The 11,690-nt window shown below is 36.4% G+C and overlaps 1 protein-coding gene across 1 annotated transcript; it reads right to left on the bottom strand.

The window, feature by feature from the left end:
* Window positions 1-1,153: 1,153 nt before the first annotated feature.
* Window positions 1,154-6,885, bottom strand: LOC113235727 (zingipain-2-like). The gene is made up of 5 exons (XM_026471602.1): window positions 6,390-6,885; window positions 5,146-5,272; window positions 4,501-4,682; window positions 3,476-3,589; window positions 1,154-1,599 (listed from the first exon to the last, which is right to left on the bottom strand). Exons 1-5 carry the CDS (start codon window positions 6,853-6,855, stop codon window positions 1,466-1,468), a joined length of 1,023 nt encoding a protein of 340 aa, XP_026327387.1. The 5' UTR covers window positions 6,856-6,885; the 3' UTR covers window positions 1,154-1,465.
* Between the last annotated feature and the right edge of the window lie 4,805 nt (window positions 6,886-11,690).

Genomic DNA, 11,690 nt, shown 5'->3' on the forward strand with positions numbered 1-11,690 from the left:
TACTGTGTTCCGGTTTTGAAGGGTGCTGGTGAAATTACAGACACATGGGACTTGTCAACTTATGTCTCAGGGTGAAGGGCGCAGTGGCAGTACGCTTCACATCTTTGCGACTGAAAGCTCCGAGTGGTACTGCAACTGTTATGGACAGGCGTGTAGCTTACTACGACTTACTACTACTTACGACTTGTTCGTCCCGTAACTTGATATTATATTAAAAAAGTCACTAAAATATCATGTTTGGCAAGAATTACGAAGCTACTGTTGGCGGAAGAGCATTCCGATCGACCAAATTATTGTTTTATAGGGCCTAAAAGTAAGTTGACCCCATGCTAGTAATTAAGGGTTACACTTTGGAAAGGTATGTATCTTTATGTATTAGCCAATCAATCTACTTACAATGATGATGTATATTATAACTCTTCTTGTAATATTGCAGAATAACTTCTGTGTTCACGTTTGAAAAGAAGATTTTTATAATAAAACCCATCAAGTTGTTTGTGACGTAAATTAATACATGATATTTTGTATATTCCACAAACCCCACCGAGACATCTTCACTGATTGTTAGATTAGTTATGGCTAGACTCTAGAGGTTTAAGCAGCAAAAAAAATAAAGACTATTTTATATAGGCACAGGTACAAATACTCGTAATTACTCTCTTGACACAAAATGTTCTTTTTGCATAAATTCGAGGGAAGGAATGTGGAAATTTGCGACAATATAGAAACCAAAATTATTTTATTGCTACGCTCTAGAGATTTCATAATCAACCCATCAACCAATCATTTATACGTCTCACTGCTGGGCAGGGGTCTCTTCTATGGCGAGGGTTTTAGACTATGTTCCACCACGCTGGCCCATTGCGGGTTGGGGACTTTACACGTTTTCCGAGGATAGTGAACCTCCTTCCACGTACAAGTTTCATCACGATGCTTTCCTTCCCGGAAAAGCTCTTGGTAAATTTAAATTTTAATTTCACACATAAATTTCGAAAAACTCAGAGGTGCGGGCCCGGATCCGAATCCACGACGCTCTACTTGAGAGGCGGTAGGTCAAATCATTACGCTACCACGGCTTTTCGGGGCTTTTCATGGCTCTAGGTATTCAATCAGAAGTAAAAAAACAATTTTATTTTTAAGTCTTTGAAATTTATTTATAAAATACTCTGTACTACACGCAGGTTCATATATTACTCTTTTAATAGAAAATGTTCTAACTGCTTACAATCGAGGGAAGGAATGTGCAACGACATGTGCAACAAAACAGAAACCAGAATTTAAATGTATCTTTTTGTACATGATCATGAATTCCATTATATAACTTCAGCAAGAGATGTGTTTTTGCAGTCGGTTATAATGAACAAAGTGACGACAACGAGATACGAAATTTAATCGATTGAAAAAATACTATTTAATACCACATTTTGAGAACGGATTCGAATGAAACATTACAAGAATCCTTGAGTTATGCGATTGTGGCGGTAGTAACAATATCCGATACATGACACGCATTCTTCCCACGAATTAAACGAAGATAACCAGCTTCTCCCCAATTGCTAGACCAAGAGTTTTTGATGATCCAAAATGGTGTATTGTTCTCTGTAACAATAAATTACAAACATAAAATAATTACACGTGGATCAGTGATGTCATAAAATGAGTAACAAAAGAATTCCTCGTGAAAGAGTTCGTCTAGGGAAGTACTGCCGTCTTACCTATTTCTGCCGCCAAGCAGTAATGTGAGCATTACTGTTTCGGTTTTGAAGGGTAAGGGTGCTGGTGAAGTTACAGGCACATGGGACTTATCAACTTATGTTTCAGAGTGACAGGCGCAGTGGCAGTCAGATCGTTACCATTTAAAGCTACGAGTGGCACTGCAACTGGACTTATCGCAAAACACCAGACGCACGACTTGCTCGACTCGTCTCTCGGTATCATAAAAATTAAAAAAATATAAAAGAATTTTTGATAACATTGTTACTTTCCGTCTTTTAGCTGAGCTGTACACCATTACGGTGTACCATGATATTGGTCTAAACATATTACTTGCTACTAATAAATAGGCTGTGCAAAGATATTTAAGTATTTTGAGGAAAAATATTCAAATCATCTCCTATTTTACCTTGAGGGGTAATTGATCAAAGACGCTGAAACATTGATTATTTCTTACAACAAGCATACATATGAATTTTCAGATCCTTTACGTGAGAAATAATGTCCTATTTCACCCCCGTTTCAGATTTATTTTTGGGACAAAACTAGCCTTTGAGGACAAAGGTCATAGGTCTTATCTATCTATACACCAAAATTCATTCAGCGGTTCCTTTCGCATTTATAATGTTAGGGAATTGCTTAGGCTGTCATAATATTAGTATGGATTATTTTGAATCTCTATTTCCTTTAAACACTAAGTATAAAAGCGATTATTGTGTAATTAATTGCTGACTTTTACACGTAAATTATATAAAGTAAAAAATCAATTTATTGTTTAAAGTATGGCTTATATTTTATTATTATTCCTTTGTATATACTTGTTCCTATTAATTCAATTAAGAAAAGTGAAGTGTTAACATTATGGTTTTAATATGCTTACTTACCTATTCTTGTAGGAAGCGCTCTGTATTTTTATTTTATTTTTATTTATTTTAGTTTTTCAGGTTACATAAGACCCATAAATACATACCTTATAGACTAACATATATAATAATAGTAAAACACTATTTATTTATTTACACGTATGGACCGCGACGTGTGACGCAATGTCGGTGTCCGGTGGCTGTCCTCAAAAACGCCGGAACATGACATCACACCCTTCGGCCAAAAGTCCTCCTTCATGAAAGTCGACAGACTGAAGTTGAGTTGGTACTCTCACCACAAATGAACTACAATTCACATTGTGACGGGACTCCAACTGCTTAACCCTCAGGGCAGCATTGGCTTTCAACCGTATGTACTTCATAATATCCGCAGACTTTGTGGAGTACCTAATGAAGTTGTGACACCTATAGCTGTGTGGCACAGCACCGACAAGATCGAACTTTTAGCTCCTTTCGGCAACGGAGATAGTGGAGTACATCAGGTTAAGAGCCAAATACACCCTGAGGGTCGAGAGGTTGGAGTCCCGCCACAACGTAAATTTTAATTCGTTTGTCGTGAGAGTGCCGACCGAACATCCGTCGGCCTTCATGAAGAAAGAGTTTTGGCCGGTTACCTGACACCAGATTGCGCCACACGTCGCCAACAAATGCAATACGTGTAGATTAGTTATTTAGGTTATATTATTGTCATATTATATTGTATATATGTTAGTCCTTAAGGTATATATTATATGGTTCATGGGGCCTGAAAAAATGTCTAAATAAAAAATAAAAAGCAGCGTCGTCGGTACCGCTGGACGCTAGATTGGGGCCAGTCGGGGCGGTGCCACTACTACTGTGGTTTACTACTACAGTTTAGTCAAATCGTTAGAATTTACCTCTTCCATAACCAACGAGGAGAACTGCGTGGTCAGCAACGACTCGTGGGTTGCAACCCGGATCGGCGATTCCTCCCCTGTATTTTTCAAGCGCCGGAACTTTGAAAGTCATACCTTTAAAAATAAACGAATGGGTTATTAATATATTATATGTAACGATGTATAACCGACTTCAAAAAAAGGAGGTGGTTCTCAATTCGACAATGTTTTTGTTATTATTATTATTATTACGCGATTATTCTAAAATTAAATTGTGAACAGATTTCAATGATTTTTTTTGTTCTGTAGTGTTTTTTGTAGTGTCTTTGAAACGTGAAGAAAATATTTCACGTCTAATGATGGCAAATTAAGAGATGAATATGTTTTATATATTGGATTTCACCGACTTTCCGTTAACCGATGTCAATACGATTGCCAAGTTTGCTAATAGATGTACATAATTTTTTTTTTTTTTATTGTGACTCGGCAAAATGACTGCACCGCGCCTGATGGAAAGTGCGAATACAGTCCAGAGATGAGAGTAACGGATGGAAAACACAAATATCTTCACTCCGTCACTATCATTTTGCCGGTCTGGCCAAATGCTTCTTCACACTACGTTTGAAGGACCCGATGTTATAGAGGGGAGGGAATACATGCGCCGGGAGTTGGTTCCACAATTTGATGGTTTGGCATAAGAACGAATTGCCAAACTTTTTAGTGCGGGACGGTATTGAACTGACCGTCCAACTGTGGCAACGCAGTTAATTAATTATTAATTCGACAAAGTTTTGAAATAGTTTTTTTTTAATAAAAAGTAATCATTATTAAGGGAGTTACTTTGCCAGACAATCCAGAAAAACCGGTAAGCGGTTACCTGAAGTAACATGCCAACATAGTAAATGCATTAGATTGATTTTATTGCAGATACAATTTTAAAAAGACCATAGGGCAGACCTTAAAAGCTACGTTTTTACAGTAATGCTTACACTTGTTGCAATTTAAAAAATGTGAAGTGTTAAAAAATGTTAATTGTATTAATTTACCAATCGAAAGAGGTCCGTAATTATACAAAGCGTCCTTGAGCGCTTCTTCATTAGCGATTCTTAGCATTTGTCCTCCTTTAACTTTAACTACAATTTTCCTTGAATCGGTGGAACATCGCCCTTCACGTCCTACATATGGGTAAGCACTTTCTTCTACCGAGCCTCCTTGTTTTGCCAAAGCTCTTCAGATCAATATCAAAATTCATGTTAATGAAACTTGAACTCCATTTCGTTAAAAAAAATTCAATAATTATTTCTGAATAAAGCAGCTGCAACTTTAAATGTACAGTGGTTGTCCTACGACACCTGACCCCTTAGTTGACCTTTTGGTTCTAAAAGTCTTCTTGTGCAGTTGTGTTTAAAATTTGTATTCTATGTTTACGTAAGTACATTGTTAAAGATCAAATTGGCCTAAGAAATTTATTGAAACCTCTTTCACTAATGATGCAATACGGAAGTCATATTAAAATTCATTTTACGCCTCACAGGTGAAAGGTTACGATTGTTTAACACTTTCTTTACACTTATCTACTCGGAACCAAATAGTCGCTTAAGGGGTCAGGTATCATCATAGATATAGGGGTATCATAAGAACATTCCTACTTCCAAATAAACAAAGAAAAATAATCAACCAAAATCACTTACTGGTACACACGAATTGGCAATCCACCAGTTCTACATTTCATACTTGCTGGATCACAGTCAAGACCTTGTTGTTCGGATAACGAGTATAATTTCTTATGTTTCTTAGCGTGTTGACCCTCGATGTTACCTAGAAAGTGTATATTATTATTATAATAATCAGGATCTGAGAACATAGAATTAATTATGATGTAGTGTCTAAATAGTTTCTTTAGTTTTAGAGTAGGTACGTGCTCAGAAATGTGTTAGCACTAGACGACATTGGCGTAGATTTGAATGGACTGCATAAGATAGTAGGGCATGCTGACGATCTGGCCCTTCTTAGAAAAGCAAGGAATGATGTAATTCAGTTTGTTAACCCTTTAATGCGAAGCAAAAAAAGTGGGCCTAATTATCAATTACGAGAAAACGGAATATCTCCACATGAAGTGTTTTAGACGTTCGCCAAACCCGTGATGACCTTTATGTTGCAGATGCCATCTACAAAGATGTAGTCAAGATCAAGTACCTAGGCTGCACTGTAACAGATACCAACTCTAAGGAAGAGAATATAAATATCCGCATTGAGAGTGCAATGTAGAGCAGTTCTACATAAATTGTTGGTGTCTAAACTCCTTAGCCGTAAAGCCAAAATATGGAGACCGTCATAAGGCTCATTCTTACGTATGGTTGTGAGGCTTGGACACTCACACTTAAAGAAAAGAACAAACTCGTGGTGACGAGAGAGAGTTTCTCAGAAAAATATTAGGGTCAGTCCAACGAGAGAATGGTAGCTGGAGAGTCCGCACTAACGCCGAAATAGAAGAACTCGAACTCGAGCCAAACATCATCGGCGAAACCAAAGCTCACAGACTTCGCTGACTCCGCCATTTAGAAAGGGTGAGAGAGGATTGGAATGTAAACAGAACCTATCTGGGTCGACTTATTGGACGAAGACTCAACGAAGACTGGAGGTCATCTCAGGTATCGCTAAAGCGAGATCGAAAAAGTGGCATTATCTCGTTTCGGAGGTCAAGACACAGTTTGGCTGAGCCATCGGAGTAGTTATTACTACTCCGATGACTCAGCGACCACTATTGTAGTCTAAACACTTGGCTATTTATAATTCTGTAAAATAGGGCAAATCATGATAACCAAACTATAAAAGCATTAAGTATTTTGAACGGTGATATCATGTAGAGAATCACGAATTTTGAAGTTGCAAAAAGTACAGTCATTTCAAAATACGTAAATAAAAAATAACTTACCAATAGCACTAAAAACGTAGCAAGACATGCAAGTCCCTTGATCCTTGACTTTAGTGACGAGACCTTGTTGACGCCAATCAAGTGATTCTGGAGCATTACCCTGTGGCACGTAAGGCTGCGAGTTTAACCAACTCGTCTCGTTTGCGAGTAGATCACCACGAAAACCGTACAAATTCTCGCGCTCTTCGTCAGTCCAGTCAGATATGTGATTAAGACCAAATTTTGTATTCGGGTGTTGTTCGCTTAAATCGCTAATTATCTTCAAAGAGTTTTCGAAAAGTTTTTGACGTTTCTGGTATTCTTGGTCGTCGCAGTATTCTTTGCCATAAGCCTTAAGATATAGGGAAAAAAGCAAATCATTGGTATTCAATGAATGTTGGTTCTGCAGTGAATCCTGACTGCAAGAGTTTTCAGCTAACGCAATGGCAACTATATACAAAAGTAAAAGGGATTTTAAAGCGAACATGGTAAACGCTTTAGCTGTACCGAAGAACTTAATGCCGATGGGTAATTAGGTGAATATTTATTTATAGGCCGTAGTTGCCTATTTTAAGTATTTTAATATCTTATTTTTATTTTTTTACCTTAAATGCCTATTTTATAGGTTTGTTATCTAATTAATGACAATACGCGGCGTACTTGTACGAGCGACATTTGTAACATTATTGAATTTAATAACTTTTTACGTGTATACGTAACGTTACGTCTATAAATCAATCATATCTTCTATGATTTATTGTTATAGGTAGTGAATAAATTTGTGTAGCATGTTTATTTTAAATTATTTATTTTTTAATTTTTTTATTAACGGAAATAACTTTTATATAACTTTTATTCTTTTAATTGTTGTAAGATCAATCTTACAAAAAATACGTTTCTGTGAAATCATTCAAAAACTGATGGAGCAGTTGATGCTCGTTATGAGAAATGGAAACATTTTTATACAAATTACGAAAAATTGGAGAACAAAAGTTAATAATAGGTAAGTAACTATGCTTTGTGTTAAGGATTCAATAAAAATTTGCCTTGTGCTTGATCAAAAAATTCAATAGATGTTGGGATATTTTTTGGATTGGAATTTAGTACAAATATTTTTTAAATAAAATTTAATAAACTTCATTTTCGTATCTTTAATTGATTTACCACTAAACAAGACTTTTTTATGATAAGAAAATCTTTGGTGCATAAATTATTAATTTTTCGGATATAAATTTCGAAACTGTAACTATGTAGGATATGGTACCGGCTTTTTATCACTGCAGGGTCCATTTCTGTCCGCCATATTTGAATCAGTGTGCACGAGTGGCGCGATATTTTTTTATTACCAAGTGACGGGATGAACAAGTCGTGCGACTCATGGTAAGCGACATGTCTGTCCATAACAGTTGCAGTGCCACCCAGGGCTTTAAATCTTAAGGATCTGAGGGGCACTGCCCCTGCACTCGTCGCCCAGAGACATAAGTTGACAAGTCTCTTGTGCCTGTAATTTCACCAGCACCCCTACTCTTCAAAACCGGAATGCCCACATAATGCTCACATTACTAAGACGAACTCTTTCAAAAGGAGTTCTACTACTACTAAAACGGGCTGGCGCATTTACAACAGGTCGTCTGTCAAACTCAACAGACTACTTCGCCTTGCCGAATGCGACGCACTCGGTCGACTGCAAACTACATTCCTCATCGTCGTTAGATGCTCCATAACGTCAAGTCAGTGACAGTTACCGTTTAACAGTTCTTCGTTATTCTTTTGTAAACTCCTAAATTCTTTTTATACAAACACTACAACAATCTAGCAGATGGCGTTGTACAAGTGATCGTCATTCCACATGCAAAGAATCCCAGCGTCTCATTTATACCTCACTGTTACAAATTTATTTCTTCAAAATATTCTTTTAGTTCTGAAAAAAACGCTTGATGTTGCAAATATTTGTAACATGCAAGGTGTCGTATCTGTAGTAAAAAAAAATCTCATAATTCTAAGATCGGAAAACTGCAGCACAGAAGCAAAAAAGCTACATTTTTTAAATACAAACATAGTTTATTTTATTCTGGAATATGTGAAAGAAGGATTAGGTTTAAATATACACCATTAGAATTAATGAATTTGACTTATATGTCTGATATATAACTCCTTAGAAACGTAGCAGCGCAGGTTGTATAGCGTGCGTACCGTCGCGCTTCCGCGTGTATAGACGCATACATTCGCATAATCTCACGTTGCACTTGTGTTGCGCAACACCGGTCGTTCCAACGCGCCTTTCATTATTATGTGAATGTGTGCGTCAGTACACGGCGCGGCGGTCGCGCATACATACAAGTAGCGCTTCTACTTTGTACGGAGTTACCATACGTCTACTTTTACTGTACTTAAACGAACGTTTTATCAAGATGGCTTTACCAAACACATGGAAAGTTAAATCTAAATGGATCGACTTATGTAAGCATATAATAAATTTTATAAAAAAAAGAAGATCCCACAATCATTACTTTATAACCATCAAACTAAATAGTGGGGTCCGAAATAAGTCGGAATTCGTCGTAACTAAAAGAAGCTTACAAAATAATGAGTTATTAGCTGGAAAAGAGAAAAAAGTGTTGTTTACTGTGTCTTCATATAACGAATATAACCGCTCACGCGATACAAGCAGCCGTAGACGCATACCACACCTAGAGGTGCCGGTGACGATTTTATACCGATTTGTCGGATATCGAAGTTATAACAAGTAAAAGAACTAATATAAATAAAGTTTTAAATGCCTAAGTCTGTCATTTAAAAAAAAATAAACAACTTCAAAAATACGTCACGACAATCGTGTGTGTTATTGTTTGGGCTGGTGATTTCGGTGTTTATTTATTGAAAACATACCGTAAGTAGCGTTAGTAGTAGCTGAACAAATGTTTATAAACTATACTTTAAGGAGTAATTTCATGGTAAACGTTAGAACCACTCAAACGGAATTTTATCATATTTATCCAAGTACACCAAAAATTTCATTAGTGCTTTTTAAGTGCAGGATTTGCGGTGTATTACTGCATTTTATTTGAGATGTTTTTGTTGGTAGTACGGAGGTATTTATTTAGCAACGCAGAATAATAATTTTTTATTTATAAAAACTTGTATTTAAACTGAATGCTTTTCTAATTTGCGAAACCAAATAGCCGCCATTTTGCGGTAGGAGGAGCGCATCGCGTGAGCGATTATAGGCATATACAAAACAAATGATTTCTCAATTGCCAAAGTGTTCATTCTTGGAGGTAGTAGGTATTATTATGTTGCCTCCAATATAGTATCGACATAAAATATCTACGTAATTCCTACGTGTAATGTTTTAGGCTACAAAAGATAACTAACTGATTTTGTACCATTTAGTATAAACACTTATTTTACTATAGCACAACATTCAGTGATTTAGTGCCGTATATATGCCGTATATATATATATATATATATATATACATATATACAGTGACGTGATATGATAATGATACTGGAAGTTCACTGTTAAAACATATTTTAATGTCGTTGGATTATTTATTTGAATCCTTGCCTACAATATGTTTTCGACATTCCAAGTAAATAATTTCTCTCACCAAAGGTTAATATTTTAGATTTACAATAATAGGAATGCATCGTTTATTATTGCCAGCAATCCTGTAATTACTGCATGGTTTTAATATCTACAGGCACGTATATTTGTTTGAAAGCAAAAAAAAATCAGATTTTCGTAATGAGATTTATTGAATATAAATTTACAATCTATATCATTCTTATCACAACGTAATCGACATTTTAGCGAAATTAAGTTATGAATTCGTTGCTGTAATTATTAGTAACAAAGATCGAAACAGTTAGAAAAATTCATTCGATCCGGCTGTATTCGAACCAGAATCCTCAGGCAATCCATGTCAGATAATAAATAACGTACACACTCAACATAGCCCCGCACTAGGGAAACCCTGTGTCGCGGGTGCCATGGACACACACACACATAGACAACCACAAATTACACCCAAACTCACGAGAGAAATAAATATAGGCCATACAAATATTTCTCCCGGCCCGGGAATCGAACCTGGGACCTCTGCGTGGCAGTCCGGCATGGTAACCGTTCGGCCACGGAGGCAGTTAAATGTTCTTCCAATTGAGCCACGGAACGAACCTTGCGAATTTTTCTAAGTGCTTCTTGCAGTTCTTTGTTTTTTGGCTTTTAACGACTTTTTTGCCGTAGCGACTTTCATTGCTTGTTAATCCTAATTCTGTGGCCTAATCCAAAATAGTTACTTTTTGATTTAATAATATTAGTACATTTGTTCAGAAAATGCTGAATTGTACTGTGGGGCACCGAGACTTGTCATTGCTTAAAATAATCACTTGACGACGTTGAGATGGTCAATTTAGCGCGGCAGTCATGCCTCAGATTTTTTGAATCATCTTCCGAATGAATTAGATGCTTTTGAGTTAGGCCACTATTCTGGAAAACTGACTACAATCTCCTATAAATGTTTTTTAAATATCTTTTCAGCGTTATTGTTAAACGAAATCAGCGTAATAAACATTTTTGAAAGACAAAATGTTTAGATGCCATTATCGAAAGTTACCAAAATACAAATAATTTGTGTGTATATAAAATACACTTAAATTTTCTGACTTCCTTTGCAAAAAAACGTAGTTCTTTCTCATTGAAGACAACTGTCTCTGCTTCAGGAATATATTTCCTCTTAATTGATGATGTTGGTAAAAACTGAAGCAGAAAGGCAATAAGTTTATATTACAATTCAAATCTCAATCAAATAAAAAAAACCAATTTGAATAGACAAGCATGCTAAGAGGCTTATAGGTGACTCGAAATTAGTAGAGGCGAAGCAGCAGAGCCTTGAACACCGCCGTAGAGTTGCCAGCTTATCGGTATTCTACAGGATATATCGCGGAGAGTGTCCGATGGAATTACATAATTTGATTTCGCCTCCCCTTTCTCTTATAGGGGGATTAGACGTGGGCTGGGGTTCCACCCCTATGTTGTGGATATTCCCCGGATTCGCACGAAGCGTTTCGCTTCCACATTTGACGCTATAACTTGGACCTTTTCAAGGCGAGAGTGAATAGGCATTATTTAGATGTGCATGCTACATCCTCGACCTCATCGTTAATTTCTATCAGGTGAGATGAAGGTCAAATGCGCACTTATTTTTTATATAAAAAAAAATCAATTCGTACTGTTATAAAGATCGTTATATCTTGTCACATTTGAATATACGTTTAATATTATAGAAATTCTATTTAACTGTGCTTAAATCTAGTA

The sequence above is a fragment of the Hyposmocoma kahamanoa genome, unplaced genomic scaffold, assembly GCF_003589595.1.
Source record: "Hyposmocoma kahamanoa isolate Upper Pololo Valley unplaced genomic scaffold, ASM358959v1 102, whole genome shotgun sequence".
Classification (NCBI taxonomy): domain Eukaryota; kingdom Metazoa; phylum Arthropoda; class Insecta; order Lepidoptera; family Cosmopterigidae; genus Hyposmocoma; species Hyposmocoma kahamanoa.